This window comes from Euleptes europaea, chromosome 10 (assembly GCF_029931775.1).
Source record: "Euleptes europaea isolate rEulEur1 chromosome 10, rEulEur1.hap1, whole genome shotgun sequence".
Lineage (NCBI taxonomy): Eukaryota > Metazoa > Chordata > Lepidosauria > Squamata > Sphaerodactylidae > Euleptes > Euleptes europaea.
The window spans coordinates 8960565-8984840 of record NC_079321.1 but is presented as its reverse complement, the minus strand read 5'-3'; the positions used below and the strand labels follow the sequence as shown (position 1 = coordinate 8984840).

The window sequence follows — 24276 nt, the reverse complement described above, 5'->3', positions numbered from 1 at the left end:
ACTTCCGGTGAGCCGGCATCAGAGGTCTAGGCCTTAGTTTTCTGCTGTTAAGTCTACCCATCAGCTGGGTGAACAGTGCCAGGGGAGGTCCCTCAAAGTGGGGGAACCCAAACCGTTGATCTCCAGCAGCTTACCTCAATAAACAAGGGATAGCCATCTCCTTCAATCTGTATTTAGTAAAGGAGAATGTCCATTTTTTCTTTTCTCCTCCCCCCTTTAAATTTGTCTCATGACTTGGAAAGACCCCAGAGGTTTCCAGCCGCACTGAGCCTGTGGGCACTTTAGGTTTTTTGAGCAAGGGTAGAAGGCAGCTCAACATAGCAGTCATGGCTGCAGGGCCAACCACAAAATGGCCGCTGTGGGGGAGGGGAGAGTCATTTGATTTGGTGAAGCATTTCTTTCCAGAAGAGACTCCATCTTGGATTTTGGATTTTTTCTAGACTTGGAGGAAAAGGTGTTTCAGGGATGAGATACTGCTTCAGAGTGGAAGCCAGAAAACATTGCTTCCAAGGGTGCCTTGTACATTAGACCAGGAATCTGAAAAAGGGAGAAAGATGACTTTACTGCCATCCTAGTATCTACTAAAAGTGGGAGAATAAAGTGTCACATTTGCCAGTATGCCAGGACAAGAGCAGACACTCCAGAAACACTGGAATTTTATTGCTGCCTGCTGAAGAGAAAGTTTTGCTAATAGCTTCTTTTGAGACCATTAGTGGCACATCATTCAGCTATCATTTTTGAGCAGAGGTCAGAGGCCGTTCTCATATTCTGGCAGTGAATTTAATTGGCGTGTGTTTTAATTTTAAGCAGGCACAAAGGTATTCTCCCCAGAATGCCAAAATGTATCGGATGTAGGCTGTTCGTGTCCTTATCCACTGCCAGTTCTTTATATTGCACACAAGCTCCTCTCTATAATCACTCAAATGGCAGCCTCGGCTGTTTTTAGGGTTGCCAACCTCCAGGTACTAGCTGGAGATCTCCCGCTATTACAACTGATCTCCAGCTGATAGAGATCAGTTCCCCTGGAGAAAATGGCTGCTTTGGCAATTGGACTCTATGGCATTGAAGTCCCTCCCCTCCGCAAATCCCGCCCTCCTCAGGCTCCGCCCCAAAAACCTCCCGCCGGTGGCAAAGAGGGACCTGGCAAGTGTAGATATTTTGCACTGCAATAAAATGGAGACTTGGCTCCCTAACTGATGGCATCTCACAGGGTGCAATATCAGCTGTAGTGTCTGGTTGTGAATCACTCTATTATATGTAGGGCTGCCAAGCCCCTGGTGGGGGTGGGGGATTCCCCGCCCCCGGGTCCCATTGCCTACCACTGCCACAGCAGGAGAAAAATGAAAAAGAAGGCCTCACCTATTACTGATTTCCAAAAGAAGGCCTCACCTATTACTGCCCTTGCTGGAGGAAAAAACCCCAACAAACTTGCTTCAGTTCTTTACTTGGCCTTCACAAACATGGCTACACAATGGCTGATTCGCATTTCCTCCTTTCCCCCTTCACCCTAACTGCGGCAGGGGTGAAATAGAAATAAAATAAAAATAAATAGTATCTTCTCTGGATATTTTGTGACATCAGGAGAAGGTTTTTGAGTCTGAAATGGTTTTTAATTAATATGGGATGGCCCAGACTAGCCCAATCTGGCCAGACCTCGGAAGCTAAGACGAGTTGGCTCTAGTTAGTACTTAATGGGAGATCACCAGGGAAATCCATGGCAGCACAGAGGCAGGCAGTGACAAACCACCTCTGGACCTCTCTTGCCTTGAAAACCCTACGGGGTTGCCATAGGTTTGCTCTGACTTGACAGCACTTTCCACCATCACCACACCTTGGGTTAGTTGGCTTCTATCTGCTGCCTTGTGAACAAGAATGCGCAGGTGTTAGGGTTGCCAGCCTCCAGGTACTAGCTAGAGATCTCCCGCTATTACACCTGATCTCCAGCTTATAGAGATCAGTTCACCTGGAGAAAATGGCCGCTTTGCCTATTGGACTCTATGGCATTGAAGTCCCTCCCCTGCCAAACCCCACCCTCATTAGGCTCCACCCCAAAAACCTCCCACCAGTGGCAAAGAGGGACCTGGCAACCCTAGGTGTATTCTCTTTTCTATCCCTTATTAATGGTAACAATTGTTTCTCCTGTCGCTTTTTTAGGTGGCAAGCTTGTGTTTGTTGGTCCTGGGCCAGTGGAACTCCACGCTCATTATATCCTGGTATCTGATGGAGGAGAACTTCGAGTTGGATCCTCTGGTGACCCGTTCTGTGGTGTAGCCCACATCTATCTCCACGGCAGTTCCTATACACCCCTCTTCTCTCCATACGGAGCCAAATTTCTGGCTGTGAGGAATGGAACCCTTTCCATTCATGGTGAGTGGTGGACATTATCATGCTGCCGGATGCAGAAACTTTTTTGATAGAACTGAGTTATGTTGGCGTGTTATGGGTAATAGACACATAAACACATAAAACTGCCGTATATTGAATCAGACCACTGGTCCACCAAGGTTTGTATTGTCTACTCATACAGTCTACTCTGTCCGGGGTCTCAGACAGAGGTCTTTCACATCATCTATGACCTGATCCTTAAGTGGAGATGCCGGGAACTGAACCTGGGACCTTCCGCATGCCAAGCAGAGGCTTTTCCTCTGAGCCACAGGCCCTCTCAATAAATATGAACATATGAAACTGCCTTAGACTGAATCAGACCAGTGATCCATCACAGTGCACACTGTCTACTCAGATGGGTAGTGGCTCTCCAGGGTCTCTGACAGAGAAAGGTATTTCACATTACCGACCTCCTGATCCTTTTAGCTGGAGATGCTGGGGATTGAATCTGGGACCTTCTGCATGTCAAGTAGATGCTCTGCCACTGAGCCACAGCCCCTCCCCAGATCTCAAGTGATAGAATTTAAGCATTCATTCTCACCCAGTCTCCAGTTTATTAAAACACATCGCATCTGGTTTGGGGCTTTGGGGATGGGAGGGACTTCAGTGCCATAGAGTCCAATTGCCAAAGCTGCCATGTTCTCTAGGCGAACTGATATCTATCGGCTGCAGATCAGTTGTAATAGCAGGAGATCTCCAGCTAGTATCTGGAGGTTGGCAATCCTACTTCAATGCCATAGAGTCCAATTGCCAAAGTGGCCATTTTCTCCAGATGAACTGATCTCACTGGACTAGTGTTACTGGTTTCGTGAGCAAAGTTACTCTTACCTGCTGTGGTTTGTGGGACTTACCTCTGGTTGGGGGTTCTTTGGACTCACATGCAGAGCTAGTGGACTGGGTTCTTATAGAGTTGATTTGTATAGCTATATAGTAGTTAGCTCTTTTGTGTGATATTTGTAGAGTTGTTATACGTGTTAGTTGTTTAGTGATATTAGTAAATGTATGTTGAGCAATTGAGCATTCGTGCTGTCTCTGTAAATATTAACTTAGTTTATTACAGTACAGGTTCTTCATATTGTTAAGTACCTGGAGGTTAGCAACCCTACTTCAATGCCATAGAGTCCAATTGCCAAAGCAACCATTTCCTCCAGGCAAACTGATCCCTGTCAGCTGGAGATCAGTTGTAACAGCCGATCTCCAGCTAGTACCTGGAGGTATAACTAGAAAAAACAGCACCCAAGTTGCAAACAATGCAAGAGAATGTACAAAATATAATTACAAAAATGACAATACAGAGAATGCACAAAACAAAACACCCAGCTGTCTCTGAGCGATGAACCATGGGGAAACGCTGTGAGTGTGTATCCCTGTGCCTCGGACCTGGTAAAAATATGTAGGAAACGTTTGCAAACGGTACGATCAAAAGGAGTCAATGTCCAACTCTGAAAATGATGCGAAGAAGCGTTCCCACGCTGGAGTGCAGGGAAAAGATGTCCAGGTGCGATGACACATAGACCTTCAGTACGTGTTATCTAGATCAAGTTGACACGTTTCGCTATGGGCTTCATCAGCCTGAAATAGCTGTATAGGACCATTTAAAAATACAAAATACAATACAATGAGTATAAAACCAGCCACAAAGAATATACAAATTATATACATATAAAGCTGAAAAAGTTGCCAGCGCAATATACGTGAATATGAATTAATTACAAACTTACCAAATATGCATAACACTTGATATGAATCCATAGTAGGCATTAATCATGGGACCTCAAAAGGTTCTGGTCAGTATCCAGCCATTTCTTATTTTGGTTTTCCAGCATGGCTCATAAGCTAGAAATGAGTACCTGGAGGTAGGCAACCCTACAACCAACCTGTCGTAGAAAGGCAAAAGTTAGGAAAACCCATGTGAAAAACTGATTTTTTGTTCACTTCCAGAGCTTCAGTTGAGGTTAGAGAATATGTGGGGAAACTAGCCAATTGAGTTAAGGTAACTGGGTTATAGGGCGGGAAAGAGAGGGAGAGAGCAGGGTGGCCTTGTCACTCCACTGGAAAACCTCTTTTGGTTTAGCTTTCTTCACATGTCTGCGAGAAGTCTGGTGCCTGCCCTGGAGTGGCATCCTGTTTGAGGCACGGTTCTTGTGCATGGGGACAATTACTTTTCATTCAAACCGTGTAATCCACAATTTAGTGCCGAAGCCGTGTAGCACCCTAGAAAATGAGACCAGGAAAGAAAGGAAGAAAAAAAAAGTGTTCTCTTTTCTGTCTTCGTACTTCTTACATCAAACAAACAAAAAAAACACATTTTGCTGGTTTCAATTTAGCACCAGCCTGGCTTGTGGTATAAAACAAATTGGAGTGCTTGTCAACATAATATATATATATTTAAAATGTGTATAGCTAGGGCAGAGATTTAAATCATTAAACAAATAGGCTTTTGAATTTTTTTTCCCAGCTGTCTCTGAGTAGACAGAACTGAGCGTACTTGAACGCCCCCCTCCCCATTTCAAATAGAAAATTTTGCAGGAAGTGTTCCATAGCCGTGGCTGGATCCTGATTGTTTAGTAAGTGCTTGTCAGTTTCTCCCTTTGATATGTTAATATGACTCGGGGTTTTCCCAGAATTCTCCTTGAGTGGCAGGCCTGCGCCTTGGTGGCCGGCATGGATGGGGAAACGTCTCTGTTGCCTTTGGCTTTGCCCAGCTCCCCCTGCCAATCAGAGCCCGCCGCCCATAAACTGCCTGCCAATCACACATCAGTTTTAAAGGAGGCCGACCGTCAGTCGGGGCAGCTTGAATTTTTGACAATGTAATTATGGCTCTTGAGTCCACGGCAGAAGCCTGAATAGGAAGCAGGGAGTTTTATTGATTCTTCAGGAGGGGAATTTATCAATGTCTCCGGCTTGGTTGGTTGGTATTCCCCCAAGATACTCTTCTGACAAGTTTCCAAAGAGAAATCTAACTAGGTGGCCTTCGACATATCTTTGTCCTTTCCATTGAAATTGACTTAGGCTACTTGGATCTCTGAAACAAAGTCGGAAGGGCTTTAATCTCAGTGCACAGAGTGCAATGATTCTAGTTCTTTCTTTTGAGGCTCTGAACCGCTTGGGGCTGCCAGGTAAGTTTGTCTCCCCAAACTCTGCTTTTTGTGTCCCCCACCTGCAGAGATGAATTGAGTGGCAACCAGAGATGCTGCTTTTTCTATGGTGGCGCTTCCCCTCTGGAAAATCCCTCCCCCAGTCTCACCTGGCAACTACATTAGTGTTGGACTGCATTGGATCCCACATCTCTGCTGATTCAATTTGAAACCCTGGCTTCAGTCCCGCTAAGGGTTGCCAACCTCCAGGTAATAGCTGGAGATCTCCTGCTATTACAACTGATCTCTAGCCGATAGAGATCAGTTCCCCTGGAGAAAATGGCCACTTTGGCAATTGGACTCTATGGCATTGAAGTCCCTTCCCTCCCCAAATCCCGCCCTCCTCAGGCTCTGCCCCCAAAACCTCCCGCCTTTGGCGAAGAGGGACCTGGCAACCCTAATTACTGTCCTTTAGGTGCCAGATTAAAACGAAACAAAAAACTCTTTACCCAGACTTTTAAAGGAAGGCTCCATCTTCACTAATGGTTGCTGTAGGGTTGCCTACTCTAGGTTGGGAAGTTCCTGGAGATTTAGGGTGGAGCCAGAGGAGGGCAAGGTTTGGGGAGGGGAGGGATCTCAGTGGGGTATAATGCCACTGAGTCCACCCTCCAAAGCAGCCATTTTCTCCAGGGGAACTAATCTCTTTCATCTGGAGATCAATTGTAATTCCAGGAAATCTTCAGGCCCCACCTGGAGGTTGGCAACCCTAGGTTATTGCCATGATCTTTCCTGAGTCCCCTGTTATGGATACCATTATAAGATGCTGAATACTGGTTTTGTTGTGTGTTTTTCGGGTTTTTGTTGTTGTTGTTTTGCTGCCTCTGGAAGCTCCTGGTTTATTTTATGTTAACAGAGTGATCATTTTTATGATTTTATTACTGTGTGAGTCACCTGAAACAAGTCTCTGTTTTGGCAGCATCTATTTTCCAAATGTCAGAAAAGTACAGGAAAGGAAGGTGGCTTAGTGTAGCCTGATCTTGTCAGATCTCAGAGGCTAAGCAAGCAGGGTCAATACTAGGGAATGGAGCCCTCCAAGGAAGACTCTGCAGAGGAAGGCAATGGCAAACCAACTCTGCTTGTCAGTTGCCTTGAAATTTCCTTGCTGGGGTCATAGGGCTGCCAACCTCCAGGTACTAAGGAAATAAATATGAAAAGGGTGTATTCTTACATCCCTCCTACGAAACTCCCTGTTATTCTGCTCATCTCCTGTCTCTTCCCTCTTTCCTCTGTGCCTTCTTTTCTTTTCCCCCTTTCTTGCTGCTGGATAAAAGTCTTGAAATTCTGAATCGTAGAACCAGAAGAAATTATGTGAAGAAAGCGTCATTCTGTGACCAGTTTCCTGATAGAGGCAGGAAGCAACGCTCTGCTTCTTAATATCTCTCCAGATTTTAGTGCCTTAATGGAAACTGCCTTATTCCTGGGGAAGCAGGCATGAATCTTAGTAATCGTTTCAGACACCTGAGAACGTGAGGTTGAGCAGAACTCCTGCAGAAATGTGGATGTGTGTCACGGCAGGTGGTTTTTGGCAGACCCGGGAAGCTGGGACTTGGCTATTTTCAAGTTCTAGGCTTGTCTCTTCACTCTGGAGTCATTTGTCTTCCTGACTCCACTTTTTCATCAGTTTTCCCCTGCTAATGACTGACCTTTTGGCACCAACAGAGATAGGCAACGGATCTTAACATTTGGGTGATCACCTCGCCCTGCGTTCATGTTCCGGAAGGCTCATGTTCTCTGGTTCATTCATTAGCAGCTCCAGAGATTAAGGGCAATAATGGGAAATGTGAACAGCTGGTGATGACCACGAGGAAACAGCCATGCATGAATGGCCGTAGAGGGGGGTTGCTATAGCCTTCCACTACACAGCCTTCCTTGGTGGTCTCCCACCCAAGTACCGATCCCGCTTCGCTTCTGAGATCTGACGAGATCAGGCTATACCATGCCGCCTTCCCTCCAGATGTAACATTAGACATTAGGAAGAACTTTCTAACCATTAGAGCGGTTCCTCAGTGGAACAGGCTTCCTCGGGAGGTGGTGAGCTCTCCTTCCCTGGAGGTTTTTAAGAAAAGGTTAGATGGCCATCTGTCAGCAATGCTGATTCTATGACCTTAGGCAGATGATGATAGGGAGGGGATCTTGGCCATCTTCTGGGCATGGAGTAGGGGTCACTGGGTGTGTGTGGGGGAGGTAGTAGTGAAGTTCTTGCATTGTGCAGGGGGTTGGACTAGATGACCCTGGTGGTCCCTTCCAACTCTATGTTTCTATGACTGCGAGGAAACAGCCATGCATGTATGGCCATGGGGGTGGGGGGTTGCTATAGCCTTCCACTATACAGCCTTCCTTGGTGGTCTCCCACCCGAATACCGATCCTGCTTAGCTTCTGAGATCTGACGAGATCTGGCTATACCATGGCGCCTTCCCTCCAGATGTAACATTAGCTAATGTTTAATATCAAACTTATTCAACACAAAGGCAGACCCTTTAAAAGGTCCCCCTAAGTGTAAAATTCACACCTTTGTAAAGCATGCCACTGAAAGGGGAAGCTGATTAGAAGAACCACGTTTTGTGTGTTGCCCTTCCCAAGGCTTTGTAATAATGGTGACGACAGATCCTGCTACTTGTAAAAAGAAGACACATGGTGATATTCGTAACCTTCCAAATGGAAATATTGCGTGGAGAGAGGTGAAATGCAACTTTAATGAGTTATTTTTGGCAGTCATACCGCAGAGCAATCAGAGTAAATTGTGTGGAGCTTTCGAATAAAAAGGAAATTGAAAGAATACAGTTTTCAAAGGGCCTCTCTCTTCCTGATTACTTTGCCTCAGCACTGCAAGATAGCATGCTTTGTAGCAAAATCCGCTGCAAAAAACGTCTCAATGCAGCGTCAACTCCTTTTCAGGCTAGCGCCTAAATGGATGACTTTGTTTGGTGAAACGAACCTAGTGTTTTGCAGATTTGGGAGACTCGTGACGTGGCCTGTGAGAAATGAAACATATAGATTTTTGGGTAACTTACGTTGTAGGGTTGCTCTAGGGTTGCCAGGTCCCTCTTTGCTACCAGCGGTAGGTTTTTGGGGTGGAGACTGAGGAGGGAGGGGCTTGGGGAGGGGAGGGACGTCAATGCCATGGAGTCCAATGGCCAAAGTGGCCATTTTACCCAGGGGAACTGATCTCTATCAGCTGGAGATCAGTTGTAATAGCAGGAGATCTCCGGCTAGTACCTGGAGGTTGGCAACCCTAATTGACTCCATGCTTCCATAGCCAGTGGGTCAGAACCCTTCACTGAGATCAGAGGGTAAATACCTTAGAACGCAGTCTGTGATTTATGGGGAGGAATTAAGGCTGCCAACCTCCAGGTACTAGCTGGATATCTGCTATTACAACTGATCCCCAGCTGATAGAGATCAGTTCACCTGGAGAAAATGGCCGCTTTGGCAATTGAACTCTATGGCATTGAAGTCCCTCCCTTCCCCAAACCCCAAAAACCTCCCACCAGTGGCGAAGAGGGACCTGGCAACCCTAGGAGGAATCCTTCCAAAAGGTTGCCTCACCCAGTAATACCTTAGGGACCAACAAGATTTTGGGGGTATGACTTTTTAAGAGTCAAAGCTCATACCCCCCCCCCAATCTTGTTGATCTAAGGTGCTACTAGACTCAACTCCAGCTGTTCTACTGCAGACCAACACAACCACCCTATGAAGCTTGCAAACGTTCTCTTTCCAATCCTGAAGGCTGTTTTTTTTTAATTAAAGGGTAAGACGAAGAGAGTGCCGTCGAAAAAATTGCTCACAACCTCATAATGCCTCAATTAAATTAATCCTTAGGTTTCTAGGTAGATACCCCTTTCCAGGAGATTATATAGCATTGTGAGGGGGGAAAACAAGATGATGAGAGATGGTATTGGATTGCAGCTGCAGGAAATTTAAAAAAAAAGTTCTGAATTCCGCACTGTGTCGCAGTGGGAAATCCTCCGTTCCTTCGGTAGGCCTGCCCTCCTCCTCCTGAAACATTTTCTCTTTGATAGGAGGCAGCTTCCGGGGTTTTTGCTAAGGGAGCTCTCAATTCTGTAGGACACTGCTGATTCCTTAGTCCCAAACAGAGGTGGGGAATAGATACATTCCCCGTGTCTGGAGGACTTAGTCATTATAAATAACGTTTCACCTGGAGGGATGTACGAGAAGCTCGCGCAAAGTCAACGGCAACACCGAGTGGCTCAGAAGAGTCTTTTTTGCATCAACAAGCTGCCCACACAGAGAATTTAGCCTGAAGTAGTATAGGGGGGTGGATCTAAACTTTCACTCTAGGCGAAGAACTGTTCTTCATACGTTAAAGCTGTAGAGAAGTTAAACTGGGGTTCCGTTATGTTTCAGTTTTCCTGGCACGTTAGAGGTGTTCAAATCTCGAGCCCCAAGGGGGGGGGGAAAGAGAGAGTTTCATTTGCTTTTTGGGTAGCTGCCTTTGGCTTGGGTCAGCGTGACATTCAGACCCCCCTGAAAAATGCTTGGTGCGAAGCGGGATGCCTGGTGGTAGCCCATTATTTCTTAAGCACTTTGCCAAATAGGGTCATGAACTCCAGGCTGGTGGAGATTTGAGGGTGGAGCCTGAGGAGGGCAGGGTTTGGGGAGGGGTGGGACCTCCGTGGGGTATAACGCCATGGACACCACCTTCCGAAGCAGCCAGGGGAACTGATCTCTGTTGTTTGGAGATCATTTGTAATTTATTTATTTGTGTGTTTGTTTGTTTATTTATTTCTGGGAGGTCTCCAGGCCCTACCTGGAGGTTGAAGAAGAAGAGTAGGTTTTTATAGAAGAAGAAGAAGAAGAAGAAGAAGAAGAAGAAGAAGAAGAAGAAGAAGAAGAAGTGGTTTTTATATGCTGACTTTCTCTGCCACTTAAGCGAGAATCAAACTGGCTTACAATCACCTTCCCTTCCCCTCCCCACAACAGACACTCTGTGAGGTACGTGGAGCTGAGAGAACTGTGACTAGCCCAAGGTCACCCAGCTTGCTTCGTGTGTAGGAGTAGGGAAACAAATCCAGTTGACCAGATTAGCCTCCTCCGCTCATGTGGAGGAGTGGGGAATCAAACCCAGTTCTCCAGATCAGACTCCACCGCTCCAAACCACTGCTCTTAACCACTACACCACGCTGGCTCTTATATGCCGACTTTCTCTTACCACTTATGGAAGAATCAAACCAGCTTACAATCACCTTCCTTTCCCCTCCTCACAACAGACACCCTGAGAGGTAGGTGTGGCTGAGAGTGCTCTAAAAGAGTTGTGACTAGCCCAAGGTCACCTAGCTGGCTTTATGTATAGGAGCGGGAAAACCAATCCGGTTCACCAGATTAGAGTCCGCCGCTCATGAGGAGGAGTGGGGAATCAAACCTGGTTCTCCAGATCAGAGTACACCACCGGTCCAAACCACTGCACTTAACCACTACACCACGTTCCAAAAGGGAAACAGACTGCTAGAAACAACAAACTTGGTAGGAGGCTGTAGTCTGACAATGACTATAGCAGCCATGAGTTGCTGGGTGGTCTTGCCTTGCTCAAGGGCTGGCTTGGATGATGGGTTTAGCAGGATATGTGAGTGCCTCCTTGTAGTAAATTTTGCACAAAGGCACTTGGAGCAGAAAACAGAGCGCATTTGCTATTTACTGTGCTCTGCCTTCCTGCGCCCCTAGAGGCTGGAAGCAGAACTGCATTAGAAGTCAAATAAATCCAGACATTCTGAAAGCAGGATGATGCCGGCTTCAGGGGCCCTCCAGCTAACTTGGGCCACAAGAATTTTGTCCCCCTCAGCCCCCCCCAGCAGCCCTGCGCACAACTGGAACTATATGTTTCTTCAGAATCTGCTGTTACTTGAGAGCTGAGTATGTTTAGCCTGAAGAGGAGAAGACTGAGAGGTGACATAATAACCATCTTCAAGTACTTGAAGGGCTGTCATAGAGAGGATGGTGCTGAATTGTTTTCTGTTGCCCCATAAGGTCAAACCAGAACCAATGGGTTGAAATTAATTCAAAGAGTTTCCGTCTAGACATTAGGAATAATTTTCTAACCGTTAGAGAGGCTCCTCAGTGGAACAGGCTTCTTGGGAGGTGATGAGCGCTCCTTCCCTGGAGGTTTTTAAGAAGAGGTTAGATGGCCGTCTGTCAGCAATGCTGATTCTATAACCTTAGGCAGATGATGAGAGGGAGGGCATCTTGGCCATCTTCTGGGCATGGAGTAGGGGTCACTGGGTGTGTGGGGGAGGTAGTTGTGAATTTCCTGCATTGTGCACGGGGTTGGACTAGATGACCCTGTTGGTCCCTTCCAACTCTATGATTCTATGATTCTATTCTATGAGAGATCCACAACTCTCTGTTTGGGTGAGAGAGACTCCAGGTTCCAATTTCAGAGAAGCTCACGCAAATGGCAGAAAAGACAATTGAACTTTTTTTAAAAAAATTGCTAGTGAGGTTTTGAGTGGTGTTCTGTGATTTCCTTCAGAGAGATCTGAAGGAGACTGCCAAAGTGTGTTTCATGGTCGAGATCAATATAGAATCGCTCTTTCTTTCATGCTGAGAGACTGGCAGAAAGGTTTGGCTCGTGTTCAGTGTTGCAGACGAGGGAAGGCAACGGCTGGTAAATAAATGATGTGGAGAGGCGTATGGCTCTTTCTACTTTCCTCCTTGCCTTAAAAAAGCAAAAGAACAACAACCAAAGCTGGTGCAACGTTAAAACAAAATAGTGAGATTTGATTTCTCATTGCTGGGTGATGGAACACATAAATAGCTTCATAGCATAATGAGGGTCACATTAACACACATGAAGCTGCCTTATACTGAATCAGACCCTCGGTCTATCAGTCAGTATTGTCTACTCAGATCAGTAGTGGCTCTCCAGGGTCTCAGGCAGAAGGTCTTTCATATCCCCTACTTGCCTAGTCCCTTTAGCTGGAGATGCCGGGGGGTTGAACCAGGGACCTTCTGCATGCCAAGCAGATGTTTGACCACTGAGCCACGGCCCCTCCCATCCTCTCCTCCAACATCACGACCATCCGGTGTCCTGTGGTTACAAGAGTGGAGAAGGAAGCTACAGCTCCACTCCAATTTACTAGCAGGGCTCCCACAGCTGATGAAAGCCTGTGTCAGGCCTTTGCCTTTTTTGCTGGAGCAAAGGCTCTTGACATGAGTCAGGTCAGGTTCTGGCCACACGTCAAGTCTTTGGTTCTCATGCCTATGAATGTCTGTGTACAGCTTAGCTCATCCTGTTTTCTGCAGCTGTGGTAATGTTTAGTCTGTCTTCCTGGGAACCGCTTATCTTGAGGTTGCCTAGCAATGTTTACCTTTTCAGTCCATAGTGTCTTTAACGTGTGATCTGCCTGTGTTCCCCATTACTAGCCTCACCTGCCTGTAGGCAGTCAGTCCTTTAATCTGTCTTTTGCTCCTAATAAAGTATTACTGCTTCAGAGCTACCTTCCTGGATGAGTTTGCTTATGGGATGCTAGGGACAGAGGCCTGAAACTGACAGCCTGGTTGCTAATTACCACCACCCCAAACCGTCTCAGCAGGCAACTTTTCTTTGACTGGCCACCAAAGGACACTGGCTTGTTTGCCACCATTAGAAGAAAAAAATCAATTTGTTTACTTTACCTCTGCTTTTCTCCTATTTTTAAAAATGTAATAATGTCAATATCTTTGCATCTTGCACAGAGCCTTAGGGATAAAGCAGGACATGTGTGTTAAGAGTGTTAAGGGCCGTCAAGTCGATTCTGACTCATGGCAACCCTATGAATCAATGTCCTCCAAAACGTCCTATCTTTAACAGCCTTGTTCAGGTCTCGCAAACCGAGGCCTGTGGCTTCCTTTATAGAGCCAATCGTCTCTTGTTGGGTCTTCCTCTTTTTCTTTTGCCTTCAACTTTTCCGAGCATTATTGTCTTCTCCAGTAACTCCTGTCTTCTCATAATGTGACCAAAGTACAACAGCCTCAGTTTAGTAATTTTAGCTTCTAGGGTCAGTTCAGGCTTGATTTGATCTAGAACCCACCCATTTATTTATTTGGCAGTCCACGGTATCTGTAAAACTCTCCTCCATCACCACATTTCAAACGAATCTACTTTCTTCCTATCAGGTGAGCTGTAATTCTGGGGGATCCCACCTGGAGGTTGGCATCCCTGTGTGTATTAACTGCCATCAAGTCGCTTCTGACTCCTGGTGACCCTATGAATTAATGTCCTCCAAAATGTCCTATCTTTGACAGCTTTGCTCAGGTCATGCAAACGGAGGGCCTTGGCTTCCTTTCTAGAGTCAATCCATCTCTTGTTGAGTCTTCCTCTTTTCCTGCTGCCTTCAACTTTTCTGAGCATGATTGTCATCTCCAGTGACTCTTGTCTTCTCATAATGTGACCAAAAAAGCAGGATATAAGCCATAATTAATAAACATGAAAAATGAACGAGATTGGAGGAAGAAGTTGGGCAGGTTGCTGAGACATAACAACGCCCACCTAAGCAGAGGTTTTGTTTACTTGTTTGCTGTCAAGCCACAGCTGACTTATAGCAACCCCGTAGGGTTTTCAAGGCAAGAGATCTTCAGAGGTGGGTTGCCATTGCCTGCCTCTGCATCAGTCCTAGGGTTGCCAGGTCCCACTTCACCACTGGCGAGAGGTTTTTGGGGTGGAGCCTGAGGAGGGTGGGGTTTGGGGAGGGGAGGGACTTCAATGCCATAGAGTCCAATTGCCAAAGCGGCCATTTTCTCCAGGGGAACTGATCTCTGTCGGCTGGATATCTGTTGTAATAGCAGGAGATCTCCACTAGTACCTAGAGGATGGCAACCCTAGTCAGGTCCCTGGTATTCCTTGGAGGTCTCCCATCCAAATACTTGCCAGGGTCAGGGCTGAGAGTGTGTGACTGGCCCGATGTCACCCAGCAAGCTTCCATGGCGCGAGTGGGGATTCGAATCTGCGTTCCCCAGGTCCTAGTCTGCCCCCAAAACCTCCCTCCGGTGGCGAAGAGGGACCTGGCAATCCTATGACACTGTAGGGTTTTCAAGGCAAGTGACAGAAGTGGTTTGCTATTTCCTGCCTCTGCACAGCAACCCTGGGTTTCCTTGGTGGTCTCCCATCCAAGTACTAACCAGGATTGACCCTGCTTGGCTTCCAAGCTCTGAAAAGATTGGGCTAGCCTGGGCTATCCAGGTCAGGGCTTATTCATGATACCAAGGGATATGGGTGTGTGTGTCTGTTCCAAAGCAATACCCTTGTAGAAACATATTTGGAACATATTCTATAACTTGCACATTTTGTGTGTGCGTTCTTGTGATTGCAATCCATGGTATGTATGCATTTGAGTCTCCTAATTTATTGAGCTCAAGCTAACATTTCCATTCCTGCCGATGTGATCTAAGCCAGCCTGCCTGGCTGCGGAAGAGTTGTTTTCCCAACCAGCACATGGTTAATAATTCAAAAATGAATTAAATAATTGAGGAGGTAGTCTCTGCCATCCATATTTTAGCACTTTGGAGGATTTCTAGTGGCAAGCCTTTTGGTAAAGAATACTTCCTCCCCACCCCCACCCCCCGAGTTTAGTTTGCTGTGCTTTTGACTACATCCATGAACATTATGACTAGTGGGACGGGGTAGATAATTGTAAGAAGTACCTGTTAGTTTGGGATTGAATAATCTTGCAGCAACAGACTGAACTGAAGGTTCAGAGAAGCATATGTTCCCTTGATGGGCCACCAAAAGGGGTGCAATCTGAAAAATAGGGGGGCAGTTAAAACACTTAGGGATGTTTAGCTTGGAAAGAAGGCAGTTAAGGGGAGACATGATAGAGGTCTATAAAATTATGCATGGTATGGAGAGGGTGGACAGGGAGAAGCTTTTCCCTCTCCCTCATAATACTAGAACATGGGTGAGAAGGTGAAGCTGGAGGGTGAGAGATTCAAAACAGATACAAGGAAGTATTTCTTCACACAACACATAGTTAAATGGTGGAACTCCCTGCCCCAGGATGTGGTGATGGCTGCCAACTTGGAAGGCTTTCAGAGGGGAGCGAACACGTTCATGGAGGAGAGGGCTATCCATAGCTACTAGTCAATATGGACACTAGTCATGAAGCAGACTTATTCTCTCCAGGATCAGAGGAGCATGCCCATGATATTAGGTGGTGCTGTGGGACACAGGCAGGATGGTGTTGCTGCAGTCGTCTTGTTTGTGGGCTTCCTAGAGGCACCTGGTTGGCCACTGTGTGAACAGACTGCTGTACTTTATGGGCCTTGGTCTGATCCAGCAGGGCCTTTCTTATGATCTTATGTTCAGTTGCTTCTCCCAACCCTGTTTGCCCTAATCTCTCAGGCAGGTGGGCACAATCCTTCCCAGTGGCTTTCCAGATCACAGGCCCAGATCTCCAGACCAGTTTCAAAAATTTTTTGGCACCTCTTCAGATGTTTGGGGGAAATCCAACTTCGTGTGGTGACTTTCTCCGGAGGGGGTTGAGGCAGCGCTAAAATGGCACTGAAGGCGCCCTCAGAGTTTATTCCTCACTCCTGGCTGGCACAGGTATCGAAACTTTCAGCTAATGAACTAGTATTTTATGAAAGGGGAAAGTTGATGAAGTATAGTTTCCAGTTTTGGAATATTTCTGTAAGTAACAGAGGTTAATTAAGTGTCAGGTTTCTAACGCATGGGTACAGATGTATTTGTTAATCCTTCTAATTAAAAAAATGGTTTTGTTATACCTTGAGAGTTCAGATCTCCAGTTTCTAATTTGGTACATTCATAACACAAATGGAACATTTATAGCTTATTTAAATGGTGCTAATATGATGTATCTTTTCTTATACCGTGTCTGCAATTAGGTTAAAAATTGTATTTTTTTTTTTACAATAATGGACCACACAGCTATATCTAAATCTTTTTTCCAAAGCTGAAAGACTTGAGCTGAGGGTATGAAAACATTTATGACAAACCCAGTGCTCAATTAAAATGTTGTAAACGACTCATTTACACTTTTTTTTTGTCCTCTGGTGAAGGTATATGCCAAAATGAAACAGAGATTTGCTTTCTTTCTCCGAGGGTGCCCTTGGTGTGAATGAGATATTTTACCCTAACCAGGGTCCCACAATGTAATATGAACAAAACCATAAGACCTAATTATACTTCCCAGCCAAAGCTGAAGCAGCCAAACATCTCACATACATTCTTCTTGCTGCTGAATTAGTTTTGAAAATACGTTCTTTAAAAATAATAATTTTACAGCATTGCAATGTGCAATTTCAGGGATTTGTAAGAAAGTCAGTTCCTCCCCCAAAACCCAAGTTTCACCTATGAGTTCAGTATCTCACATTGCTATCCTATTTCTTCTCTACGCAGGGTCGCCAACCTCCAGGGGGACCTGGAGATCTAGAGCGACAACTGATCTCCAGACTATATTTTCCCTGGAGGAAATGGCAGCTTAGACCTTACTGAGGTCCCTCCCTTCCCCAAACTCCACCCTCCCCTGGCTTGACCCCTAAATCTCCAGACATTTCCCAACCTTGAGTTGGCAACCTTATCTCTGTGTAGTTCCAAATGCCTTGATGGGCCTTGGTCTGATCCAGCATGGCCTTTCTTATGTTCTTATGGAGGATAGGGCTATCCATGGCTACTAGTCATGATGCATACTTATTCTCTCCAGGATCACAGGAGCATGCCTATTATATTAGATGCTGTGGGATAATGCTGCTGCTGTCGTCTTGTTTGTGGCCTTCTTAAAGGCACCTGGTTGGCCTCTGTGTGAACAGACTGCTGGACTTGATGGGCCTTGGCCTGATCCAGCATGGCTTTTTTTTTACGTTGTTATGTTCTTCTGAGTCTATAGTCTGTATTTTGTCTCAGTTGTGAGTTGCAGATCAGTATTTCACTTAAAATAAATAAATAAATAAATAAATAAATAGTGGTGATCTTGGCTGAAGGAGTTTTCGCTGGAGGAGTTTGAACCATATCCAGAGCTGCTTCCTGCTAAGTACAATTGAGAGTCTGTGTCAGTGCTCGTGAGCCACTGTCTCATACACAGATGCCTCTGAGAGCGGCGAGCCAAGAATGAGCGCGCTGGGGAAATGCCTGCACACGACCTGCCAGTTTATCAGCTGCTGCCAGCAGTTTTTATGCTCAGAGTCCATAAAATTCATGAGGTTCACTCAGTTTTAAAAAAAGGCCAATGAATAATAACGATGGTATCAGTGCCTGTAACACAATGGGAGTAGCTGCGCTGATGGGAATTCTTTGTGACACGCGGCCGTTTGTGTTCCTAATAGGGCCCCATTATTGGTTTGATTCACCTTTCGAGTCACATCTGTGCCGAACGGTACTGAGGAGCGGGAGCTGAATGGCATGCTGATCGGGCATATGGTGGCCACTTGAAAAACGCTTCCATGGAACTGTCTGTCTGCATGTGTGGAAGCATGCCTGCAAAAGGGTCAAGACTGGGGACCTACCCACATGGAGCCTGCTAATCCAAGCTAGCCTGATCTTGTCAGGTCTCAGAAGTTCAACAGGGTTGACCCTGGTTAGTACTTGGGCGAGAGACCACCAAGGAAGTCCAGGGTTGCTACTAGGGCTGTGGCCTGATGACACTTTCCACCTCTGCCAATCCATGCTTCAGGTGGGTTGCAGTGTTAGCCTTGTTCTGTGTATAATATTCATTATACAGAATCTTCAATGGGCAAGGAGCCAGCACACTATACAATTTCTAGCCCTTTTCCAGCAGTGCTGTATGTCAGCTGTGGGTTGGGAAATTCCTGGAGATTTGGGGTTGGACCCTGGGGAGGGCAGGGCTTGGAGAGGGGAGGGACCTCAGCTGGAATGTGATGCCATAGAGTCCACCCTCCAAAGCTTGCATTTTCTGCGGGGAAACTGATCTGTGTCGTTTGGAGATCTGTAAGTTGCCAGACACCCTCCTCCTGCTAAGGGTGCCATAAATGGCATGGGGACCAAAGACTGACAGCAAGAGCAAGGCATCATTCCACACAAAATGGATGCCACTCAGATAATTTTGGGGTCCATCTTGTGTGCATAACTTAGGCAGGAAGGCTAGACAACGGGGCTGGCTAGTCTCCATTGTGTCACCGTAAGGTGATTTAATTAGCACTCCGAGCCGACCATTAATTATCCTAGCTGCACCCATCCTGGGCAATCAGTCATTATTCAGGAGAATAGCCCAGGCATTCTCCTGCATCCTGACCACTTATCAAACCTCTCCCATCTTTTTGTCCAGACCCCAGGAAAACAATCAATTCTTTGTCCCTGGCTTTCCTGCCAGCTTACCTCATACCACTTTAGGACCCATTTTGGGGTATAAATATTGGTCCTTTGGCCTTTCATGGTGTGTGTATGTTCTGGATCCATACACGCACCTCCACTTGCACGTGGGCTTATCCTTTTGCTCCTGGAATCGCTGAATCCCCTTCAGCGCTGTTTTCCCTGGATGTTCCTTCAAGACTGGAAACTGTAGCCCATCCCTGAAACATTCCAACTTTCCACCCTTTCCCTTTCATAGGTCTTGTATGATTCATGTGTGTATGTCCGTTGCTTGGAAGGTATATCTTTTATATTTAGTTAAAATTATGTAAATAAATAAAACGTTGCGTTCAAATTACAATTTGTAACATCAACCAGACACAAAACCATGAAGCATAACCGCTAGAGTTTATTCTATCCTTCTGATTTCATGAAGGAAAATGATGGATAAAGAAAAACTCCCCATACGTAAGGGAAATAAGATAAACTGTCCAGCAATTCATGTTGTGCAAGATCATCTCAAATATTACATATGTTTTCTTCCTCCATATCAGTCTTTTGAATTTAGGATAGATTCCTATTGCAGAAATGTGTTTGTCTCTGTGAGGATTCTGTTTTTGCTAAAAATGAGCGTGTTTAATCTTTACTGTTCATAGATTTTTTTTTTTTTTAAAAAATCTGGAAACAGTATTTTCTTCCTGTTTCAGTTTTGCCCCCCCCCCCAAAAAAAAAGTGCAGTTAGCCGAAGAAGAAATTTTGAAAAGATGCACAAGAGGAATGCTTACGTACGGTTATGCTGCTACAGTGACTTTTCAAATTTTTGTTTCTTAAAAAACAAAACACCAAGAAAACAACAGGAAAGGGGGGAAAAAACTCTAAATCCAGCAACTAATACAAAAATGAGAGGAGGATATATAAAGTAGAAACAAAAGTAAAACAATAGTGGTGGTAGATCTACACATACGCTTCCATAAAAACTTTCCCAATATCTTAAAATATTGTGCCTCCTACAGAAACCATACACAAGGGTCCATAAACAATTGTCATCTATATGCCATGCATTCAAATATTGATAAAGTTCTAAGGTTCTCAATCTGTTGGTTTACAGAAGGTAGGCATTTATCTCTCCAATGTTGCAGCTATTGTGATAACAGAACTCTTAAACATTTGGGGGAGAAACATAAACCAGATTTCATTTTTTTTCTTAGTTCCTGTTGGGGAGGGGCTGTGGCTCAGTGGTAGAGCCTCTGCTTGGCATGCAGAAGGTCCCAGGTTCAATTCCCGGCATCTCCAGTTAAAGGGACTAGGCTGGTAGGTGATGGGAAAGACCCCTGCCTGAGACCATGGAGAGCCGCTGCCGGTCTGAGTAGACACTACTGACTTTGAGAGACCAAGGGTCTGATTCAGTACAAGGCAGCTTTCATGTGTTCATGTGTTCATGTGATCCGAGCATAGCTTTGAAATTAATTCAGAACGGTTGATTTTTTAAAAGGAGGAAAATGTATGTATGCATGCACATCTCATCGAATTGTTAGTTTGGGCTAACCTTTGCCACACTGTACATCGCAGGGTGTGCCCCTGGAGTGGCAGTCACACATCTGAAATCGGGAGCACGTCCAAACGGTACCAAGTTACATCTGACGGAGCCTGTGGACTGGAAACCTGGAGATGAGGTGGTGGTTTGTGGAGGAGGCCTTGAGGATGCTCAGAAGCAAGATGAGGTGGTCACTGTGAAATCTGTCAATGGCACAGACCTCTACATTACACCCCCACTCAGGTATTCCTACCTGTGGGTTGGTAACTTTTCATTGACAGGTAGGGTTGCCAGGACCCTCTTTGCAACTGGCGGGAGGTTTTTGGGGTAGAGCCTGAGGAGGGCGGAGTTTGGGGAGGGGAGGGACTTCAATGCCATAGAGTCCAATTGCCAAAACTGCCATTTTCTCCAGGTGAACTGATCTCTATCGGCTGGAGATCTGTTTTAATAGTCGGAGGTCTCCAGCTAGTACCTGGTGGTTGGCGACCCTATTGACAGGCTGGGGTAGAGGCTGGACTGGAGCCTGGGGGAGGACAGGGAATTCAGTGGGGTACAATGCCATAGAGTCCACCCTCCAAAGCATCCATTTTCTCCAAGGAAACTGCTCTCTGTAGTGTGTAGATGAGCTGTAATTCTGAGGGTTCCTCAGGTCCCACCTGGAGGCTGGCATCCCTAGAGGCAGTGAGTATCTGTATTTTTAACTTCCAGGTGGGGGAAAGAGTTTGTGATGGCATGGTGGAAATGGTGACAACTTTGCAGGAGCTGCATCATGCAAATGTTTTTTTTTCCTCCAGAGCTGCACTGGCATGGCTGCATTCCCGTCATCTGCATAAGGGGTTGCAGGTGTGAACTGGAGTCGTTGGGGAGAGTCTTCACATAGCGCATAGTTAAATGGTGGAACTCTCTGCCGCAGGATGTAGTGATGGCCACCAACTTGGAAGGCTTTAAGAAGGGAGTGAAGATGTTCACGGAGGAGAGGGGTATTTGTGGCTACTAGTAAAAATGGATACTAGTCATGATGCATACCTATTATATCCAGGATCAGAGGAGTGTGCCCATTATATTAGGTGCTGTGGAACACAGGCAGGATGCTGCTGCTGCAGCCGTCTTGTTTGTGGGCTTCCTGGAGGCACCTGGTTGGCCACTGTGGGAAACAGACTGCTGGACTTGTTGGGCCTTGGTCTGATCCAGCATGGCTTTTCTTATGTTCTTGTGTTCTTATGAGGAAATGCGGTTGGCATATGCTCAGAAACACTGACTTTCATTATTTTACCGCAAGATAAAGATTCGGGCACTGGTGACGAAACGATGTTCCACGGCTGCTTTCTGTCCTCCAGTTTAGCTCCACAGACCAAGTGTTTGTTCTCTTCACGGGCAGATCGATAAAAGCTGGTTGTTCTGGGCTTCCCACAGGTATCCTCATGGCGTTTCTGAAGAGCAGGTGTTAGGAGAACATCTCAGTTTGAGAGCCGTTGTGGCGCTGCTCAGCAGAAGAGTGGTCATCCGAGGAAACATTACAAGCGAGAGGCTGTCCCGCCAAAAGCAGTGCGAAGAAGCAGGGGTTCCAGGGGACGAGAGAGGTAAGCAGAGTGCCTTTGGAGGGAAATTGGATGGTTGGGGGGGGGGAAGTCAACAAAGGAGCAGTGAGTTGTAATTTGAACATGTTAGATCAGTTTCAGCTGTGTTTCCAATCCACTGTTTTGTTCAGGACACAGTTATTGAACTTATTGGTCATTTACGCATAGGGGTTTTTACCTGAGGTTCGTGGCTTGCTGGACCCACCCTTTTCTGTTGGGAATCTATGCACCAGCAGTCTCCAAGCTCAGATCAAGTCCCCGCCCCTTTAAGTGCTGCTTCGTAATTGGCTGTAGTGAGAAAAAAGCTCCCCCCAACCCTATTGCTGCATTAAAAAGCATTTTAAGAACAAAAAACAAAAAATGGAGTAATCTGAAAAGGGGGGGAATCAAAGCCTTGGTTTCTTGCTCAGAAAGAGCTCTGAGGAAGCAGGAAGTATTTGAATGCCCGCCTCTGGAACTGCTGCTTTGAAATTGGCTGTAAGTGAAACTAAGTTTGCATGTCCTGCACTTTGCCTTATGCAACAGGGATTTCACCCGGGCTGAGCTCAGGGGAGAGGGAAGAATCGGGTAAACAGAGGGGCGGGAAGTCCTGGGATTTGTCATCTCTAATGGAGGGAAAACACATGCATAACTCCATGGAACAACTGAGACAGACGGGGGTGAAAGTACCCGTGCATAAACGACCATTAACTGTTGATATCTATTCTTGAGCCCACAGTATTGGATCCACAGAGGCTCTGGAAACTGCTTAGGCATATTGAATTACTCAGCACTAAAATGCTTGTTGAATGGTAGTAGAAGCGATAGAGTAGATAGTATGATTTTCTTTCCATATTTAGACAGATCATTATTTATTTTTTAAAAATTATGTGCTGCCTTTCCATCCAAATAGGGTCCCCAAGTCAACGAACATCTGAACATTAAATTATTTAAAACATTAAAATGGCATTTAAAATATTTATACAAGCCCAGATGTCCGGAGGGGCAGTAGTGGTAAAGTTGCCAATCTCCAGGAAGCAGCTGGAGATCTCCCGCTGTTACAACTGATCTCCTAACATTTGAACAGACCAAGTTGGTGCCCTGTATCATATTATGTGCTTCCATTGTTGCTTTGTTTAGATGTCTCCAAATGTCTGTACAAGACAAGCGAAAGGAAGCTTGGATCTCAGGACATGGGGGCCATGGTCATTGTGCAGTCCTATCATGGCGAGGGGAGCCAGCTCCGTTTGGAAGGCGTACAGTTCCGGCACGTAGGTCAAGCATTCCGGAAAGATCTGAGCGCGCTCACTATTGCTGGGAATACTCATATGACTAGTAAGAGAACACAATTATTACTCATTTTCTCTTAGTTAACTAGGAATGCCTAGTAATGACTACAGGAGAATTACTCAACTTTAAGGTTGACAATGAGGAAATTGGAATTGTTCAAGGCTTTCTATTCAAAAGGGAGATGACAGCCAGAAGTCAGAAGGAGATTGAGCCTGGAAGGGCAGCCATGAAGGAGATAGAAAAAATTCTGAAGTATAAGGATGTGTCACCGGCAACCAAGATCAAGTTAATTCATGCCATTGTATTCCCTATTGCTATGTATGGGTGTGAAAGCTGGACATTGAAGGAAGATGATAGGAAGACAGTAGATTCCTTTCAAATGTGGTGTTGGAAGAGAATGTTACAGATACCATGGACTGTCAAAAAAACAAATCAGTGGGTTCTAGATCAAATCAAGCCTGAACTGACCCTAGAAGCTAAAATGACTAAACTAAGGCTGTCGTACTTTGATCACATTATGAGAAGACAGGAGTCACTGGAAAAGACAATCATGCTAGAAAAAGTTGGAGGCAGCAGGAAAAGAGGAAGACCCCACAAGAGATGGATTGACTCTATAAAGGAAGCCACGGCCATCAATTTGCGAGACCTGAGCAAGGTTGTTAAAGATAGGATATTTTGGAGGACATTAATTCATAGGGTTGCCATGAGTCGGAAGCGACACAACACACACAGGGTTGCCAACCTCCAGGTGACACCGGGGGATCCCCCAGAATTACAGCTCATCTCCAGTCTATGGAGATCGGTTCCCCTGGAGAAAATGGATGCTTTGGAGGGTGGACTCTGTGGCATTGTACCCCACTGAAGTCCCTGTCCTTCCAGGCTCCATCTCCAAATCTCCAGGATTTTCCCAACCTGGATATTGCCACCCTACGCACCCCCCCATCCCTTGCTGGTGACCAGGGGAGACCTGGCAGCCCCACAATAGACTTTTTTTTTGTTATGAACAGCTGTTCTTGCAAATCTGAGTTACAATGTAAATGTGTTTTCGGATCGGAGTGTTAACACCTCAACTAAGAAATTGTCATCATTTCAAGGGTAGAAGATATAAACTCTAGGGGTAT

At 45.8% G+C, this 24276-nt stretch overlaps 1 protein-coding gene across 1 annotated transcript in view; it reads left to right on the top strand.

Moving 5' to 3' along the window:
* The window catches only part of PKHD1 (PKHD1 ciliary IPT domain containing fibrocystin/polyductin), a 195801-nt gene that overhangs the window by 109857 nt on the left and 61668 nt on the right, over window positions 1–24276 (top strand). Inside the window, exons 33-36 of the mRNA XM_056856811.1 lie at window positions 2155–2367; window positions 20345–20552; window positions 21723–21889; window positions 23006–23200. Coding sequence (XP_056712789.1) covers window positions 2155–2367; window positions 20345–20552; window positions 21723–21889; window positions 23006–23200 — 783 coding nt within the window. The remainder of the gene's footprint in view (window positions 1–2154; window positions 2368–20344; window positions 20553–21722; window positions 21890–23005; window positions 23201–24276) is intronic.